At 40.1% G+C, this 20,840-nt stretch overlaps 1 protein-coding gene across 1 annotated transcript in view; it reads left to right on the forward strand.

Moving 5' to 3' along the window:
* Nucleotides 1-20,818, forward strand: part of fgd (faciogenital dysplasia) — a 55,454-nt gene extending 34,636 nt beyond the window's left edge. Inside the window, exons 2-19 of the mRNA XM_077603799.1 lie at nucleotides 1,303-1,461; nucleotides 3,846-4,041; nucleotides 4,144-4,753; nucleotides 10,007-10,096; nucleotides 11,552-11,688; nucleotides 11,770-11,926; nucleotides 12,754-12,892; nucleotides 13,215-13,273; nucleotides 13,825-13,971; nucleotides 14,051-14,143; nucleotides 14,226-14,305; nucleotides 14,829-14,859; nucleotides 15,464-15,568; nucleotides 15,945-15,998; nucleotides 16,093-16,194; nucleotides 16,284-16,415; nucleotides 17,101-17,241; nucleotides 19,234-20,818. Of these exons, the coding sequence (XP_077459925.1) occupies nucleotides 1,303-1,461; nucleotides 3,846-4,041; nucleotides 4,144-4,753; nucleotides 10,007-10,096; nucleotides 11,552-11,688; nucleotides 11,770-11,926; nucleotides 12,754-12,892; nucleotides 13,215-13,273; nucleotides 13,825-13,971; nucleotides 14,051-14,143; nucleotides 14,226-14,305; nucleotides 14,829-14,859; nucleotides 15,464-15,568; nucleotides 15,945-15,998; nucleotides 16,093-16,194; nucleotides 16,284-16,415; nucleotides 17,101-17,241; nucleotides 19,234-19,467 (2,666 nt within the window). The 3' untranslated portion in view covers nucleotides 19,468-20,818. The remainder of the gene's footprint in view (nucleotides 1-1,302; nucleotides 1,462-3,845; nucleotides 4,042-4,143; nucleotides 4,754-10,006; nucleotides 10,097-11,551; nucleotides 11,689-11,769; nucleotides 11,927-12,753; nucleotides 12,893-13,214; nucleotides 13,274-13,824; nucleotides 13,972-14,050; nucleotides 14,144-14,225; nucleotides 14,306-14,828; nucleotides 14,860-15,463; nucleotides 15,569-15,944; nucleotides 15,999-16,092; nucleotides 16,195-16,283; nucleotides 16,416-17,100; nucleotides 17,242-19,233) is intronic.
* The last annotated feature ends 22 nt before the right edge of the window (nucleotides 20,819-20,840 follow it).

Below are 20,840 nucleotides of genomic sequence, written 5' to 3' on the forward strand. Positions count from 1 at the left end.
AAAGGCGTAATGGGACTAATTACAGAAAGAATTTTCTTAGCCTGGAGCATCTTGGAAAATAGACTAAATCAGATCTGGGAGTTTTGTGCAATTTTAGATATTTTTCCAGTTGAGAAAACTTTTGGTTAATTACTTGTTGTTACCTCATCTTTCTTCTGTATTCAGTGGTAACGTTTGCAGATATGTAGCCTACAACATCAGTACATACTCTATTTAGTAGTAGAGTTAGCCATTGTCCTACTTATAATAGCCTGTAATCAGCATTGCACATTTTTACCATCATTTATTTGCATCTCACTATTGTATTATGGGCATTTTCCACAAATTCTGTGTTTCTGGTGAGTTCTCTTTGAACGAGCAGTTGCTGATTAATTACAGGGCGCAATTCACATGTAGGATACAATGACAATTAAACATAACATGCAACGTTTTTAGAATGTTAAAGGAAGCCTAAATAGCTCACGAAATCCTAGAGAAGCTTGGGGAGAACACGCAATAGCCGAGTTGACATTCAATTGGAGAACCTCTTAAAATAACCACATGACCTACATGCTGTCAGAATAAATACTAGTAAATTACTGTTAATAGTCTAATCATGCAACTAGCCTTAGGAAAATGCTTTACACTTGATTTAATTATAGTTCTTTGGTGACACGTAGGCAAGAGCGCTCTTTTTTTAATTCTCAAGTGTAAAACTTACGATGAGCATACATCCAAGTCAACATAAATTATTAGTGCGAAAAACTCATCTAACTAATATTTTCAATGCATTCAAGCAGAGCCTGCTATTTTTATTTCTGTCTTTCTGCATTTTATCCCAACTATAATTTGACCTACATTTTTTTGCACCTCTGACAAATTCATTTTGGCAAACCCAGATGTATTACATAATGCGGGACTAAAAACATTTGTCGTTGGGTTGTCTAACCACTTTCACTACATTTAACGCCAATGTCAGTCATTGCCTGTGGTGGAAGTAGAAAATAATCTTTGAATACCTCGCCTCGTTTTAAAAAATTATGCAGTGTATCAGCTAGTCATACTAACGCGCACTCAGTTTTCTGAAAAGATTAAATATAGTCAAACAGATAACAATCTGCAGCTCAGTCCACTGCCCCAGGCCGGTAGCACCAATCAATGCAGTGACTCTGCCTCCTCGCTCAACATAATCCCGAAAACACACTGAGCTCAAGGTCACGGGCCCGACTACAGCCCCCACAAAGCCACGTTTATTCCTAGAAACTGCGTACACCTGCTAATAATCTCATAATAGCTGTCTTTCCTCATATTTCTTCTTTGTAGATCTTCCTGCCACCTCTCTTCCGTATCATTATGGATCTGCGGATTACCTGTGCTCGACCCGGCTGCTAAAACAAGGATCATGTCACGAGAAGCCCGCCATCAAGCCGCGGCCACAGCCCTCCACGATTCCCAGACCGCCACTTGCACAGAAACCTCAAGGTAAGGTACTGTCACAAGTGCAGCAACCACTTCTATTACCATCTCAATGTCATTTACACAGGACACTCATGAGAGAAGTACAATCCGTTCCATCACCATACTCGTAACGGGAATGTGCTTGTATTATGACTCTACCATCATTAATGTATTTTTTTCCCATAAGAAATAACTGAATTCCAGTTAATGCTCATCTCCCACGACACCCCAATGTTACACTACAATTATAATTCAAGGTATCATTTTCAAGGCTAAATAATCTGAAAAATAAATTTAATATAGTATTTATCTATACATTTCTATTTCTGAGAATGTGTGTGTGCGTTAGTGTTTGTCCGTTAACATCAGACAACACCGTACATCCGTTTGAATGCGGTTTTGAACAAAAAATTGCAAATTTACGGCTCTAGGATGTTACCGTGCTCGATTTTTGTATTTTGGCCCCCCAAAAAATAAATTTTTTTATAACTGGGAGTCGCATTTTTAATGTCAAAAAGTGCAACTTTAGGCTCATATTTTCGGTACATGTGAAACTTTTAGACAAAATTACTTTGTTTATTTAAAGCACCATGAAGACGCAAACATTTCAAGCCTATCTTTTTCCAGGTCAATGGCTGCATGTAGCTAAGAATCGATAAAAACCCTCGATTTTGAACACTCGAGTGGATTCTCAAAAACAACCTGTTACTAAGTTTTGCACGTTTTACGGCTGCATTTTACATCTAACAAGCAGAGGGGCCCGGCTTCCCACCTGCTTGGGCGACAAAGCCTCTCCACCTTCGATCCAAAATCGAGTGTTTTTATCGATTTTTAGCTCTGCAGTACAGATGACTTGGAATAAGACATGCATGCAATGTTTGTCTCTGAATTATTGGTCTGGCTAGTTTGCGTGTACCGGAAAAATTGACCCAAAGTTGCTACCCTCAAACTTGCCGACCATACCTGGATGAATCGTTTTTTGGAAGGAGCTGAAACGGAAACCAACACTTGATCTTCACCTGGACATATATATATATATATATAACAACATTATTTATATCCAAGCACTTGCCATGTGGGCTAAAGTCTAGCGATGTATGATCCAGCTCAGTGAGAAAGCGAGAGAGAACGAGAATTAAAAGAAACGATAGCAAAACATTAACAAAAACAATATTTTGCTGTAAGTCGGCTGGGGGACATTGTTAATGGTCACATGTAGTAAGCGCAAATGATTTGGCTGCACTTCAATACAAAATTAGACAACAAAGGATGAGCATAAAGTCGGAAGTTGGGGGATTCTGTCAATGAGAGATGCTCGCATTCCAACTAGCGGGACGCCGAGACACTTTGGAAGTAAAATTGAACGAGAGAGCTCGCATGCCACCTGGCGAGATTCTGAGGCACTCGGGCACATATAGCGTGACGTGGACGTTTGTAGATTTTGCTTGTTGCTGGTATGGCGAAAATATGCGAAGCGTCTGCTCGTTGGCATCATGCCGTGTCTCGCTGACTTTACTAGGTCACCTCTGCTCAAGCTACAGCTACAAAGCAGACCAGAGGCTCCCGTGAGATCGTGTTGTGACATGTTTGATGAATTCTAATTAGCACGTGCTATTTTGGTAGAATTTTGGGAAATCAAAGTTGAATGGTGCACTTGGCCCAATTTTAAGTGGCCAATATTACTGAAGCTTCAAAAGACAGCTTTTATGTGACGATTTATCTTAGTAACGCACCAAAGCTGCGACACATCTAAATCATTTCATTCAAAGCAAACACTTATAGATAGAAACTGTGGCAAGCTGCAGAAATATGTAAATAAAGATTGCATTTGAGCAGTTGAATTGTCACAAATTGCAAGTTAAAAAAAATTACTTTTGAATATACATGAAGAGCTTTGGATTTCTCTGCCAAGATACTATTTTTGGCATACAATATATTTTTAGGTTCTTCACTTATGTTGTTTTGACAGATGGCATTTATCTATGTAGAAATGCGTGCCGATAAATAAGAGAGACTCACATAGGAAAGCTCACTATCAACAATAATATGCCAGACATTCAAGAAAATATCTGCTCTACGCAGATGACAATAAGCTGGGATGTGTGAGCGTTGTGTGCATACTTAAGAATCCACAGTCTTTGCGCATCTTTTCTAAAGTAACAGGAACTGTGGTGGTTCATGCACACACACGTCGGTATCCTGTTTCAAATAAGGAAGTCGTCTGAAAACTGAAGTAGCAATTCAGCATTGCTATTGTTATTATTTGGAGCTGGTGCTTTTCACTGCACATAATTTATAAAAGATTGTATAGGAAAACCATGTATATTTTATCCCTTGGATTCTTACATGATACACCATTGATGCCTGCAGTTTTTCTTTTTTTTTAACCTGGACATGTTTTCCTCTAGTGCCCCCTAAACCTGCGCACCTGCTCGCTCTGGGGCAAGACAAGAAACCCAAGCGGATCCCACCGGCACCCTGCAGGCCTCTCCCTGCACCCCCGCCGAAACCCAAGCCCAGTTTTGTGTCTCCCGCCGTGGGAGGGCAGCCACATAAGGAAATCCAGAAAGTGGGGCTGCTCATCGAAAGGTTTGAAAATTCAAGGTAATTCAAACCTGCCTCTCGGAGTCATGTGGTTTAAATAAGCTTCTTTAAAACTTTGGTTCATCATTTATGTTCTTTACTTATCAAGGCTTTTATACGCAGGGTCCCCATTTTGGGGGCACTCCCCCTCTCCCAGCTACACCTGTGTCTTAGAATGGACACTGCATGTAGCAATAGTTCCTCCTGTGACCAGGACACCACGGCAAAGACTGCCGTAGACTCCTCCCCCTGTAGTAAACTCGCTCCCTGCCCGTCAGGATGTGATGTGGTCGAACTGTCCTGTCTGGCGTCCATCCACGCAGATGGTTCCGATGACACACCGCTGGACGTAGAGGTGGACATCACACACGGTGATGGTTGCCTCGAGGACGGGGAACGGGATGAAGGCTCTTCTCATGAGTTTCTAGACAATCTAAAACATCAGGACTCCTCAGAGCACATAAAGATTCCAAACAGGGACAGCGGCATCGACAGTCCATCGTGCGCAGCGGAAGGGGAAGTGTTCCCCAATGAGGATGCCATTGACGAGGAAGATCATTATGACAGTATCACGGAAACGGAGAGCGTGTCTTGTTGTGTTACCCTCAACAACAAACGAGATTCAACTCAGGACGAGGACAGTGACTTGGATGAGGGGAGCGGCGGCGAGATCAACTCTCTGTTAGACACACAAAATGGTGATCTGACAGATTCACATACTGAGGCACAAAAAGTGAGTACCACCAATCTCATTAGCACATAACACAACCAGCACCAATTGATCACTTCCAGCCCTCCCAGTCAAATTGGTTTGGATGTCTATCACTGTCAATCGCAGCAAAATAGTTACGATATGTAAAAAAGGAAATCAAAATCTCACTTCTTTATTCTCTCAACCAGTGAATAAAGCAAGGTAATTGAAATACAGTGGTACCTCTACATACTTAATTCGTTCCGGGACTGAGCTCGTATGTCGATCTTCTCGTAACTCGAGCGAACGTCTCCCATTGAAATGAACTAAAAACAAATTAATTCGTTCCAACCCTCTGAAAAAACACCAAAAACAGGATATTGGATTGGAAAAAATGTTTTATTTCTTCTAATTCGCCATATACAGTGGTACCTCGTCACACGACCGCTCGTCATACAAAATTCTCGTCTTACGACGGAAATTTCGATCGAATAATTCGCCCGTCATGCGATCAAAATTTCGTGATGCGACCAAGCTTTTTTGCATATCTTTCGTGTATAACAATATCTACGAGCACTGAACGATTAATTCAGACGAGTTTTTCCTCCTACGCATCGACCAGGAAACGCACAACGCGCATGCGCGGGCAAAAAGAGGGCTTTCTGGGTAATGAAGTATACTCGTGCACACAACGCCGATAGGCAATGGCACTCTTTCTCAGAATGAAACTTCATTACCCACAATCAATACGTGGGTAAGCTGAGCTGTTGCATTTCCTGTTATTTTTATTATCTAATACGAGGAGTATTATATTACTTCTCGTTCGCTGCTCCTAAGAACATCAGCGGCACTGGCTCGCAATTCCCTCTTTGTAATATTTCTGGTCGCAACTCTCTTTCATAGGCGCCGTTCAAAGCGGTTGCAACCAGAGCCATTTCAACGAGGGAGTTGCGAGCCGGTCTTTATGAGCAGCGGAGCGATCGCTAAAATGTACTACAAGACTATTTCTCGTTGGCAAGTGGTCGTGGATTATCCAATTGTGAGGACATTTGTGTGAATCATTTTCGGAATATTTTGAAGGGAATACGTAGTACAACAGCAAACAGCCCATCGATAGCGAACGTGAGGGTGGAGGCGTGGCAAACCGCCAACCCGGAAAACGAAGTTAACAAAAGATTACAACAAAATTAGAATTCAGTTTTGTGTAAAGTTACATTAAACGTATGTTTGAGTGTCTGTATATATTAATCCAAGTTAATTTAAATTTGTTTGTTCCGTTTACGAGTGCGTTGTCGTGGAAAAAAAAAACGAACCCCACGCCCCCAAACGTCTCTGTCTCCCGTCGGCGAAATCTGCCCAATTTTAGTTAGATTAAACACATTTTATTACTATTAAACCACTACTTATGTGTTACTTTGTTAATAGATGGCGAATTAGAAGAAATAAAACATTTTTTCCAATCCAATATCCTGTTTTTGGTGTTTTTTCAGAGAGTTGGAACGAATTAATGTGTTCCCCATTCATTTCAATGGGAAACGTCCGCTCAAGTTACGAGAATCTCGTCATAATATCTCAGTCCCGGAACGGATTAAGATCGTATGTCGAGGTACCACTGTATTAACAAAGTAACACATAACTAGTGGTTTAATATTACTAAAATGTGTTTAATAGTACTAAAATTATACGGATTTCGCGAAGGGGAGAGAGAGTCGCACAGAGAGGGCGGGGGGGGTGGTTAGTTCAGGGGGATTTCATCCACGGCAACACACTCGTAACTGAACAAACAGATTTAAATTAACTTGGATAATATATACAGACACACTCAAACATACGTTTAATGTAACTTTACACAAAACTGAATTCTAATTTTGTTTTAATTTTTTTACCTTCGTTTTGGCCTGGTTAGCTGTTTGCCACACCTCCACCCTCACGTTCGCTATCGATGGGCTGTTTTCTGTTGTATTCCCTTCAAAATATTCCGAAAATGATGCACACAAATGTCCTCACAATAGGATAACGCACGACCACTTGCCAACGAGAAGTAGTCTTGAATGAGCGATCGCGGGAGCTAACAGGCTAAGGAAGGAATAACAGGAAATGCAACAGCTCAGCCTACCCACGTATTGATTGTGGGTAATGAAGTTTTATTCTGAGAAAGGGTGCCATTGGCTATCGGTGTTGTGTGCACGAGTATACTTCATTACCCAGAAAGCCCTCTTTTTTCCCGCGCAGGCGCGTTGTGCGTTTTCTGGTCCATGTGTAGGAGAAACTCGTGTGAATGAATCGCTCAGTGCTCGTAGATATCTGTTATACACGAAAGAGATGCGGCAAAAAAAGAGTGCGCTACAATGATAAACAGCCTCTCATGTCATGGCCACCTGGCTTTCTCGCATCTTTTTCTCGTATCTAGAGCGAATTATTTGTTCGAAATGTTCCTCGTATCTCGAGCATCTCGTAGGTAGTGTTGCTCGTATGTAGAGGTACCACTGCAACGTTAAATTCAGTACAGCTGAAGCTTTCATCCATTTGCAAATGAACTCTACATGAAATAGTCTTAACATTTTGAATGAGAATGTGAATGAGGCAACATTGTAAAAATGCCTGGAGTACTTTGAAGATGTGAAGGCCTGATTTAAATGTGCACTTATAAGAATTTTTGTGGAACATTTGAATCATTCGGCCCTGTATAAACCCTTCCTCCTCGAGTGGGAAAAACAGGCAGTCGCTATTATTAACTCAGCTTGGTTGAACCTCTTCAAAGAACACTTTACTTGAAACCTTATATGCCGTGACAACCTCTATTTGGAAGCCACAAGTGATCGACTGGACTATAAAAGTGGCTCTGCAGTTACATAAAGAGATGAATACCTGCCCAAAAGCAGTAACAAGAGCCGGGGTGGATCGCTTGATGACAGACTCCCCACATTCAAGCTAGTTTTACTTTACCCTTGTCCTTCAGCTCTACTACTGATTGTTTATCACTGTCTGATGTTCATCTTTAAGTGTTTAGACTTAACATCTTAATCTGTAAATGAAAAGAATGGGCCTGGTATGCCTATGGAATATCCGACATGAGGTATCCCAGGAATATTCATTCAACATCCGTATCGCGAGGGTTGCAGGCGTTGCTGGAGCCCATCCTAGCGGACTTTGGTTGAAAGGCAGACTACACTCTAGACTGGTCGCCAGTCAGCCGTAGCGCACACAGAGAGACAGACGACCGTCCGTACAAACATTCATACCACCACCAACCGGGAATTGATCCAACGCTTGCCCACACTGAGGTCAGGCGAGTTAATCTCCCAGGAATATAAATATAAATGCAGTTCTTTCTTTTCTCAAATACAAAAAAAATCTGGATTCCAAATGGATTAAACAGTCTGGATGTACGCCCAGCTAAATGTCTCAAAAAAAAAACGAGTAGGCATAAATGTTCTCTTAAAGTAAGATTAAGCGAACACCAGCGGCTAACTAGAAAGCTATCTTGCCTAATATGTGCGTTAAGGGAAGAATATTCATAAAACTGGATACAATTGAGGTTACTGTTATCAAATATGATATCTTACCAGGATTACATCGCTATAACGTCTAAGTATAGCTGTTTCTTTAGCTAAAGTTGGTTAACTTCATATCCTGGTTTGGAGTCTGTTCTATCACTGCGCTAACATCAAAGCCATGCTTTGTATTTATGTAAACATAGCGTCCTGAACAAATATATTTGTCATTCATCATTTTGTGAACGGGCACTCTACACTAGAGTACTATTTCAACCTTGTGGACTACTGCACAAGTGGTAACCACGTGAATGGAGCAGCTTGGTGTTTGTCGAAAACCACCTAGAAAAGTCTAATCTTAACTACTGCTGTTGGAAAAGTTCGACAGAGTAGCAACGGTACCTAAGTGGGGTGAAGCTTTTGGCAAAGGTCAATTGGAGTGATCTTGTAAATATTTTCGTTTGTCTCACCGTTACTTCTCAAAGCAAGCTTATGTGTTTTTCTCTGACAATTATGTATGGACACCTTTGGGTGAGTAATTTCAAAGTGGGCCAATTTCAAGCGAAAAAAGTATTAAGAAAAATAAACTTAGAAGATGTTTTGGCTGGAAATCCTGCGAGAGAGGTGAAACTCAATGTTTGAAGATTTTATCTGTGTTCACATCCAGATCGAGTTTTATAGGAGAGAAAGATTTTCACAAATGGCCGATTGGTTGTTTTTCAGGAATCTGGCTTCCAGTATTCATCTCATTATAATGGCAATTGGTGGCAAAAGAGGTCTATTCCATTTGAACTCTGTGGTGCTCTCACCCTTTCCAGTTAAAATGCATTGGACATCTATCCAGTAAAAAATAATTTAAATTGACAATAGGAGGGTGAAAGAGGGAATACTACCATCAATAGTGCTCACTGAAATATTTCAACGCATTTTGAGGTGGTGCCACAAAAGCCCCAAAATTAGTTGTTTTAGGTATGATATTTGATTCTAATCATTTTTTTGTGTGAAATATCCCAAATTAATTTCATTTTTTCTCTGTTAGGTCAGGATTTTTGTCTAAATATTACTTCTGACAATCTGATGTTACTACATACACAGATGTTTTTTGAGAAAACAGGGGCCTATAGCTCAAAATCTTTAGATGATAGAAAAAAACAGAATTACATTTGGACTCCGCCTCCAAAAATCTTAAACTAGGGTGACCTCACAATTCAGAGATTGAGGGTTGTTCTCCCCGGTCTTGGGTGGATTTTCTCCGAGCACTCTGCTTTCCTCCCACCTCCCTAAAACATTCATGGTAGGATGGTTGAACACTCTAAATTGCCCCTAGTATGAGTGTGACCGTGAATGGTTGTCCGTCTCCTTGTGCCTCTAGCTGGCTGGGATAGGCTCCATCACCCCCTGCGGCCCTTGTGAGGATAAGCAGGACAGAAAAAAATGAATGATTGAATCTAAAACCATAAAAAAAGTTTCCTAGTGTTCTCATCTCATTTTCTCATTTTCTGAACCGCTTTATCCTCATTAGGTTCGCGGGGGGGTGCTGGAGTCTATCCCAGCGGACTCTGGGCCAGAGGCAGGGACACCCAGAATCGGTGGCCAGCCGATCGCAGGGCACAAGGGGACGGACAACCATGCACTCTAACACTCATACCTAGGGGCAATTCAGAGTGCCCAGTTTCCCAGTGTTATTGGTGCTTTTTATTTTTCATTGATATTTTGTATGAATTGTGTAGTTGAAAACTTCCTTTCATTTGATTCCTTGTTGCTTCTAACACCTTTTTGTGTGTACTGTATGTGCTGTCAGTGCTCAGAGGCGCAGAGGTTACTTAACATTGCCAAAGAACTTCTCCACACTGAAGAAGCCTACGTCAGAAGGCTCAACCTCCTTGACCAGGTAACCTATGGATGACAATTTCTTCTAACTGATAATTTCACAAGTGTGGTGGTCTGTTTGTTAGCCTCTGGTAAAAATTTCAATATCCTGAGTGTGCCGGCGGTTTTAGTGATTGAGATCAGGACAGAGCCGGATTAAATAAGTGCACTGTGATCCAAAGGATGAGAGCATTTCTCTGTGGAGAGAAGTACTAATCTGTGTAGACATGGTTGTGCAAGACATTGATTCGGTTTGTCTTGCATCCATGTGACTTATTACATAGATACCTCAAATTCAAGTCGGGGCTCCGCAAAGTGGAGCATGGATTTGTATGGCAAATGTGCAATCCAAGTATAAATATATGTGTGCAAATCCTAGGATTAATGATGGATTAAAGGTGTGTTTTTCTCAATTCCAAGCAGGGTTTTATAATTAGGAAGGTCGTTAAATCGGTCTAAGACTGTTCATACTGACAGTGCTGACGGAAGAGGGGATTTGGTTTTGATATGTGCAGAGCAGTTTATCGTTTTTATTTGGTGGTAATGTTTGACCATGTGTTTGTTTAGGAGACTGGTTTTGTTTGTGGTGTCCCAAAAAAGTCTATTTGCAGGTGCAAATAAACTCCCTACATAATGGAAAGCAAGAGTTGTCTAGTGGATTACAACATGGTCATCTACGAACAAGAATTTGAACTTAACTGTTTTCTTTTTGTTTTTTAAAACTCTTCTCACCAAACATGAGAAAGTCCAGCTCTTGATTTTGTCATGCCATGATCATGTGACATTGATTGGTTTCCATGGAAATGTTTGAGCCCATCCGTGACTTTGCCTCTGGCTACAGCTACAAAAAGCTTCTGCATGTAACTTTACCTCTGACAAATTGCAAAACTGTACCTTGTGTTAACTTTGGATTGTCCAGACACAATTTTCAAAACATTGGTGTGGCAAACGAATATTTTTTTAAATGATGGTTTCTTAATATTTAATATTTCAGATTGCCAAAACAAATAGGAGTTGAATAATTTATGCATGACAATGGCTTGTATTAAAGACAATGTTTTTAAAATGGATTTACTAAAAGTAACACTTTGAAATTAAAAAACAAAACAAAAAAACATTAGAATACATTTAAAAAAAGACATTTATTTCTGATTTAAGTCAGCCTACTTTTTTTTCAAACTCTAACAAAATCTGTTCTGTTGATAAAAGACAAACAAAATACATTTGAAATGGACATAACTTGTTAATTCTCACTATAATTATGCAGCCAGACACAAGGTTACGCAATAACCTTTAGCCTCTTTTCCTTCCTTCTTTCAGAAAAAGTGTCTTGTAATGGTTTGTAAGTAAAAGTTCACCAGATATTTTAGTTATTTACAGAACTTAGCAAACTATATTTGTATTGTTTACCTACTTCCTCTTTTATTATGACAAGGTTTTGACATTGAGTTTTGTCCACTGTATGTTTTCACCACAGGTGTTTTGCACTAAGCTCACAGAGGCCGGAATCCCTCAAGATGTCATTACAGGGATCTTTTCCAACATTTCTTCCATCTACTGCTTCCATGACAAGTTCCTGCTACCAGAGCTCAAGACTCGTATCACCGAAGAATGGTGAGTGAGAAATTATAGAATTTATGGTACTCGTGTGCTATATAGGAAAGAAGAAAGATCTTTAAATATTTTTACCCACAGGACCACCAACCCTCGTATTGGGGACATCCTTCAGAAACTGGCACCTTTCATGAAGATGTATGGAGAGTATGTAAAAAATTTTGACAGAGCAATGGACTTGGTCAACACATGGACGCAACGGTCTTCACAGTTCAAGAGCGTTGTTCAAAATGTACAGGTAAGTGTATTATTACACCTAACTATCTCACAGAAACACAGTAATTAGTGGAATTAATGCCTGCAATTACTGTATAGCAGTGTGCAACACTGTCCATTTTTTTAGTTTCAGCACAGTTTTTGCATTGCAAAAATCACAAGGCGCATACCACCATCTGAAAATCTTTTAATTTAAAACTGTCACCTACATTTGCAATATGAAGTCATTCTCATCAAAGGTTTATCAATATGAATGAAAGAAACACAAAAAACAGGATTTTAATATCTCATTTTTCACACCGATTTAACGTCGTCAAAAGTGGATTCACGTGGTTCACGTTACGCTGAAGATAAACAACAAAACGGTCGCGGGGGGCTGGAGCCTATCCCAGCCTACTATGGCACAAGGTGGGGGACTTCCTGAATTGGTGGCCAGCCAATCACAGGGCACAAGGAGACAAACAACCATTCACGCTCACACTCATACCTAAGGACAATTTAAAGTGTTCAACCCTTGTTTTTGGGATGTGGAAGGAAACCGGAGTGCCCGGAGAAAAAACAAGCAAAACATGGAAAATTCACGTAGGAAGGTCTGGCCACTCTTATTGTTTGTGATATTTCAATTTTAATAACATAATATTACATACAACTTTTCTCTCGGAATATTACAATGTATGACTTCCTGGAAAGTAATTTTCCACGGCACACCTTGACCATCACTCATGGCACACCAGTTTGCTGTATCTCATGGACTAAGTACTGTATACACTACAAGAAGAGTATATTGTACTTGCTGTGTTTATTTTGTTTTAAGTTCTGACCAATTTTGTTTTTTTAACACTTTAACAGAAACAAGAAGTGTGCGGCAACTTGACGTTGCAGCACCATATGCTAGAACCTGTCCAGAGAATTCCTCGCTATGAGCTCTTGCTTAAAGACTACCTGAGGAAGCTTCCCGATGATGCCCTTGACCGAAAAGACACAGAAAGTGAGCCCAACCTTTCATTCAATAGCTTTTGTCTGTCGTGAGTCCCTTTCACACTTTAACGTGGTGTTCTATGCAAATGGGCGTTGCACCGCGTCTGGAAAGGTCATGTCTTGATTTATATTGGGCACCCTTGCATGTCCATTTACAAAAGGCTTTTAAGTTCAACCGTTTGTTTAGTTCATAGCGTTTCACTCATGCTTTTCAAATTCTACAGTAGATCATCACATTAGTGCTACTTGTAATTGCGACATACTAAACTGTATCTAACTGTAGAGAGATTGTAGTAGTATATTTCAAGCTTGTATATTTGCTTTCTTTACAGAGGCATTGGAGTTAATATCTACTGCAGCTAATCACTCTAACGCAGCAATCAAGAAAATGGTGAGATTTCTTCGAATTTGTCCAAGATCTGTTAACTCATTGGCTGCCATTTTCAATGACAGACATAAATATTATACTGAGAGAGAGCACTGGTTGTATGCTCATGTTTTAGCGCCAATGGACGTCCAATCTATTTTGCCTGGGAGGTGAATGCGTGTCTGCCGTGACTCCCAGTCAACATGGATTGGACGTCTAGAGCAGCCAATGAGTTAACCTCTATACCGAGAACTAAGCTCGTGCTGAAATGTTGCACAAGTAGCAGTCAGAGAGAGTGAGTGGGCTGCGTCTGTTCAGACAGGAAGTCACCGTTTCCTGCCTCAGGTTTCATAGCTGGTGGATGTTTGATCGGCTTTCTCTAACAGTCATACTTTCCATCACTTATCTCAGTCTGACTTATATTTCTTACTTCCCTGACACCTTTAAATGTGGTCAAATGATCAATAAAGTCATATTAGGCTGGCAATTTTGCTGGGCAATGGGGTGTGCACGGCTAAACTAATAAAACAGTACCCTCTAGTGGTCTGTTTTTTATTCATGTTTAATTTTTCCAGGAGAAGATGCACAAACTACTTGAGGTTTATGAGAGGCTAGGAGGGGAAGAGGACATTGTGAATCCAGCCAATGAGTTTATCAAGGAAGGGCATATCAAGAAGATGTCGGCCAAAAATGGAACAGCACAAGACAGATACCTCTATTTGGTGAGTGGACGTTCCAACAGGCACATTGGATGTTCACAAATCGAGAGACCCATCATGAAACCTTTTTTGTCTCATTCAGTTTAACAACATGGTGCTCTACTGTGTACCTAAACTCAGACTAATGGGGCAGAAGTTCAGTGTCAGAGAGAGAATTGATATTGCTGGCATGGAGGTACATTTTTGTAGTTTTTATTAATTTTTCCGCATATTTACATTTGGAGAAATTATGCCATAGTGCTTCTTTATCTTTCTAGGTCCAGGAGAATGTGAAGCAGAATCTTCTGCACACATTTGCCATTATTGGCAAACAGAGGTCACTTGAACTTCAAGCCAGGTAAAAATACTTAAATTGGCACCAGAGAAGGATTCTAAGTGTTATCTCTCTCGCTGCTATTGAGGCCGACATACGTCCAATCCATATTGTGGAGTGGATTGGACTGGCTCACACAGGTGAGCTGGGACAGGATCCAGCTCACCTGTGCCATTGATCGAACTGATTTTGTAAAGGAATTAATTGAATAATTTGAATGAATATGCAATTTGAGCAAAATGTTTGACATGATATCTAATCTACATATCAGGAGTATGTATGTATTACCATGATTTTTGGACTCTAACGTGTGCCTGATTATAGGATGCAACCACCCTATCTTACAAGAAAACTGTATTTGTGCATATGTAAACTTCACTGGACAATAAACTGCAGGTGTTCATAATCTCTTATGGGGTTAAACAGGCTTCAAAATAGTGGGAAACGTATTGGCTTCTAATGCACTAATTATACTACATATAATAGCTAAATGTTTACTATATTGTACAACACTTTATTTATGTTTTTTTTTCTTTTCTTCCTGTAGGACATCTGAGGAGAAGGAAGATTGGATTCAGGTAAGGAACACATGCTTTCACGGTAGAACAACATACATTTTCTACCATATCTACCTAGGAAGACACAACAAATGCCCAAAAAAGGTTATACTGGTGCTTGAATGGTGGGGTTAGGGTAGAAAAGCTTTTTATGGGGCACTGGCTTAAGACTTTGAGAATCATTTTATATAACCAAACAAAGTAACATTATGGTGAATGGAGTTGCACAATTTCTGTGTGGGAGGAGGGTTGGAAATTGGAGGTCTGTCCATTATGGTAGTCTAGATGAATTAGAGAATGCAATTAGAACAGATTTCCTGCCCACCAACATTGTGTTGGGGAATTATATTCTTCACTAAAGCCCCCTTTTTATGGCTCATTTAGCCCATTAAAGCAAAAAAACGGATTATGAGTTTCTCAGGCTTGAAGAGAGATGTTGTTTTAGCCTAGAGACAGTTGAACAGAACTCTGAAATTCTTCCTGTTTGGATACGGCTAGCTCTTTTGGTAGATCTCATCGGATGCATTGTATACAGTATGTCTGTGTGTATTATCAGTCTGTCAGTTTACATGAATCTCCTTAACAGGCTATTATAATGTACTTGAAATCTTTGTTCACACTAAAGGTCATCCAAGCCACTATTGATCGACACAAGCAAAACAGCGAGACTTTCAATAAAGCCTTCAACAGCTCCTTCTCACGAGAGGATGACCATGCGCCCGACTCACCGGTAAGAGTCTATTGATTATTTCATTGATGTGCTCAAAGATGAATCATGGGGCGCCATTTACCATCATCTGCTCTTTGTCACTTTGACTAGTTCTCCTTTTTTGGGCGTGACTCAAACATGTATCACGATTTAAGCCAGGCTTTCCCTCGACAGTCACCCTCACAGTGTATAGTGTCGCACAACTCTTTCATGACTTTATAGGGAAGGCATAGGTTAAATTTTCTTCCTATGGATCTGTGTTGACCCACTTTTAAGTTGAAGAACTGGCACACAAATAAAGACAACTTGGGGCTATTGTGAATTCAGCCTGACACCTCGTGGAAGAGATGAATTACTGCAGAACCAAACTTGTGATACCACGATGTATTGTTTGTAGGGTCCCTGGACAAACACGTGCATAGACTCGGACAGTGAGAGGCTGCATGAAAGGGTGAGACGTTACATTATTCAGAATGTGTAATTTTTTAAGAGAGTGCTGTGCTGGGCAGAAGGATATATTTGAACTGTATTTTTTTTCATTACAGAAAAGTTCAAGGAAAAAAGACAAAGAGAAACAAACTTGTAAAGGATGTAATGAGAGTTTTAATTTCACCAAGCGCAAACACCACTGCAAGTCATGTGGAGGGGTGAGTATTGATGGAATGATTTTGCCAGTATACACTGAGCAGGATTGACTATATTTATACTGTCTCGTTTTATTTGTGTCACTCTGCAGGCCATATGTGCAAAGTGTTCAAAAACCTTGGACAATAAAACAAGTCGAGTGTGCCCGGAGTGTTTTGAGGCCAGCCTCAGTCTGGACAATCTTGGTGGTGCTGGGGAACAAAAAAAGAAAGTAGCGGCAGAGGTCAGAGACGCCGACCGTATTGCACGCACACACTTTTCCCTCCCTTTGCACATCCCAGTGAAATCTTATTAGCTTCTTTGGAAGTCTCCTAAATCCAAATTTCATAGTTTAGAAAGTAACAAGAAAAGTGTTAATGATGACTGTACAAAGTATAACACAAACTTTAATTATCACTATTTTCAATAATCAAATGGAAAACACCCAAAGTGGTAACTGAGCAGAAGCCTAGGAGATCTATGTAAAAAAATATTTATGTTGTTTTTAAAAACAGCTCTTACTATTGCCATAAAGATTGCATTTTAGTTTAAAAAAAAAAAAGGTAAACTGGAAAATTGAAGAGGGGTTTGACCCAGATTACAGGCAGCTGCTAGTGTGTAAATACACCCATACACCAACAAAACACAACTAATTTCTCTCTGTTTATATTATTTAAATTCAGTCTTGAGTCTTTCTGAGATCTAAAATGTTTGGTAGTCTACAAAGAAAGGAGAAATCATGTGGCAAAGTTGCTCCTAAAACAGTTTATAGAAGTACTTGACCTTGACCTATTGTTAAGTATTAGAGAACAAAATAAAAGAATTGTGTTCACATGCAAAATCCCATGCCTGCTGTCTCCCGGATCCTCTCGTAATAGTTTAAACTAGCGAGTCTTTTGTACTAAACCTATGTTGTGGTATCTGTTTAGAGAAAAACATCATTAACAGGAGAGAACTGCCACTTGTGCGGCCACATGCAAGTACAGGACAAAGGAAAGAGCTGGACCAAGATGTGGGTGGCTGTCACCAAGGCTGAGCCACTGGTGTTGTACCTTCAGAGTAACGGGCAGGTATGTTATGACAATAATGCTTTCTTATTTGTTATAGGGTGTCAAACTCAACTTTATGTCACGTGTCACATTGTAGTTATGCCACATCATAGCCTTTCTTAACTCACACAAATGTATACGAAGTACATTTAAAGCCTGCGATCGGCTGGCCACCGATTCGGGGTGTCCCCCGCCACTGGCCCGGAGTCAGCTGGGATAGGCTCCAGCACCCCCCACGGCCCTAATGAGGATAAAGCGGTTCAGAAAATGAGATGAGATGAGATTTAAAGCTTCAGACTGATTTTTGTGACACTAAATCGACTCACAAGTTAAGTTTTATCTTCATCTCCTCATCTTTTTTTCACTGTGTTGAATAAATTAGCAGCTTATTTGTGCTTGATTGTCAACAACTGGGCTAAGGTGAAGAGCAGTGGTTTGTCGGCAACAACAAAATAAAAAATAATCATTCATTTTTATCATTTTAAAAGCACTCAAATTAATAAGTGCAGCAGCATGAGTAGATGAATAATTTAAGTGCACTGTGTTTACAGGCAAAACACCCACCATTTAGGATCGTCTCAAGATCTGATTTTGAATTTAGAAACCAGTAAAAATGTTATGTTACAAAATTATTCGTTTTATTTTAAAGTGAGGATTAATAATAAATAATAATAATAATAAAAATGCTTGCAACATCTGAACATTTTACGTACAAATAGGTGAAATATAAGTATTTTGGTAGGAAACATGGAGTCGATACATTAGATCAGGGGTCGGGAACCTTTTTGACAGAGAGAGCCCTAAACAATTCATATTTTCTAATGTTATTTCTTGAGAGCCATTCTCAGAATTGAAAAGTAAAAATACATGCAAATGTGTGATTTTTTTTTTTGCCATTTCACCACTTTTAAAGTACAAAAAGTCTCTGAATTCTTTTGACAACATTGTTATGCTGCTGCTAATAAATCAGTATCAATTATATTATGCACGGGACTTAGCGCTCTCACCAGTGATTTCCATATTTTACTTCACAGGTTAGTGAAGAGCCATATGCACCCATAGAAAGAGCCACATATGGCTCCTGAGCCATAGGTTCCCTACCCCTGCATTAGATGTTTATGTGGGCCAAACAAGAACCTGTCCTGGGCCCGATGTGGCCCCCAGGCCTTGAGTTTGACACCTGTGAACTACAACTTAATCCTAATTTTACTCAAACTCATTTGTTTAATTGGCTTCTATTTACGTCTACGGTCGTCAATGGCACTGAAACATGAGCAATGATTGTTGAATATCATGTGGGGGGGTTAAAACGCTATCAGGTTCCATAAGTTTTTCTGGTTTAATTCATTTGAATTTTATTTGTAATATGTTTGGTTCATTCATAAACTAGTCTTTAAATAAACAATTAGTTAATTCATTCATTTTCCAAGCCGTCTCCACCATCCTCATGAGGATTGTGAGGTGTGCTGAAGTCTATCTCAGCCAACAATGGGCTTGAATTGGTTGCCAACCAATGACAGACCACATGGAGACAATCAACAATGCACAAACATCCTCATACCTAGGGACAATTTATTTTAATCAATCAGCCGACCATGCATGCTTTGGGGGTTTGGGAGGAAACCGGAGTACCTGGAGAAAACCCACGCAAGCTTGAGGAGAACATGCAAACTCGACACAGGAAGGTCGGAACGCACAGGGGATTGAACCCTCGATCTCAGAATTCTGAGGTAGATGTGCTAAACAACTCTTCCAGCGTTGGTATTCATTCATTTTCCGCATTGATTATAATTACAAGGTTTGTGGTTTCGGTTCATTTAGGCCAGGGTTGGCACCCCTAATTTAGGGCATACCAAAATGTTAAAGTTGTGGCCCACATGATGGAAAATCATGTTTGGGGGGTGTTGGGGGCATGTTTTAGAAGGTTGTTTTATTAACTTATCTAAGGGTTACTTGCCTCATAGAGAGTTAAAAGAATTAGTGATGATTAAATTGTCAAACTCTTTATTGCAGGATATGAAAGGTGCGAGAGCCCTTCCGCTGCCTGGGTTTGAGGTGACGATGCTCTCGCCATCCACAGAGATCAAGCATGCAATCCGACTGAGTCACAGCCAGCAAACTGTGCTGCTCAATCCCCAAGACGCCGAACTCCAAGCTAAGTGGGTGGAACTCCTCTCAAAAGGAGCCCGTGGGGAAGCCGCCACAGATGCTTCAACAAATCTGACTGAACACCAGAAGAGCCAGTAGTGTTTATACACCCAAATTCCATAATTCCTTCTCCCACCCTGTGCCCTGTGGATAGACCACACATTACTTGAATATGATTACCTTGGCACTTTTTTTGGTTTCTCGGAGGGGACTTCCATACGCCATTTCAGCCTCATCCTCACTCACGACTCTTCCCTGCCACAATGCCACATATTCCTCTCCAAAATCTGAGAGGATCTCATGTCCTCATGAACTCCTGTTTTATTTGTATCTATAATATTGCTAAAGATTCCCATGTGGGTTTAATCAAAAGTCTTTTAGTACATGATTGCATTATTGTTGACTGTGTTGAGAAACATTATCTTTTAGTGTCAAGTGCATGTGTGCGAGAGCCTCCACTCCTTCCTGTGTATATGAAGCATTTGAATGTTTGTGTCATAAACCTGTGCCACCTTCCTGCCGCTGCTGGGGCGCAGTGGTAGTTCAGTGAGTATTGTACAGTATGTATACAATCGTGTGAATCAAAAAGTACATTTTAAGTTAAAAGACACTGAGGTGTGTACACTTGTGGCTGGCCACCTGACGCTCCCACTGGCAGCTCCCATTGAACATAACCCCCTTACTTTTGTTCCTATTACAGTATTTAAATCATGTTATTTGTCTTCAAACGTCAAATTCTCTCATTCATATTCTTCCATTTTGTATTATTTAGACTTATTCACAAGAGAGCCAGAAATGAGTCTAACCCTTTATCTCATTCAGTGCCATTGACTGCGATATTCGTCAAATCCATTTAAACGAGGGTGGCTGGAACTTTTTTTTTACCATGTTTCAGTGCCATTAGGTTAATTTATGAAATGACATTGGAACAGTTACACCAATATAAAGGATTATCTTTTTACTTAGTTTCAGTCTTTTAAGGGATCCATGTAAAAACAGTTCATTTTTTTAGCAGAGCTAGTCTATCACTGTCAATGGCAGCCAGTGAGTTAAAAAAAAATATTTTCGCGTGTTCCCTCAATTTAGCAGCACCTGGCTTTCTCCTCACTCTTTGGTGATATGATGGAAATGAAGTACTGTAGCGTCACTTTCTTATGCCTTTCCCTCGATACCCTGCTCCTGCAAGCACCAGCCTTTATAAAACTTGCATTTCATCTAGCATGTTACGTCAAAACATATACGTAGTAGGAAAGCATATCATCAATAACAGACAAAGAAGAGGAGTTCAACCGTGGTGTCAAACAAGCTGTGCAAATGTAACAAATATCTTTGTGTCCACAGCACAAAACTAGCAAGACTTGATAACATGAAACGGACATGTTATAAATATGCATGTGTCTCAGTATGTGCCGTGTCATGTTTTCTAAATACACTCCCGTACGATTTTGCAGTTGCTTTTTCATTTGTGTCCT

This window comes from Stigmatopora argus, chromosome 1 (assembly GCF_051989625.1).
Source record: "Stigmatopora argus isolate UIUO_Sarg chromosome 1, RoL_Sarg_1.0, whole genome shotgun sequence".
NCBI classification, from domain to species: domain Eukaryota; kingdom Metazoa; phylum Chordata; class Actinopteri; order Syngnathiformes; family Syngnathidae; genus Stigmatopora; species Stigmatopora argus.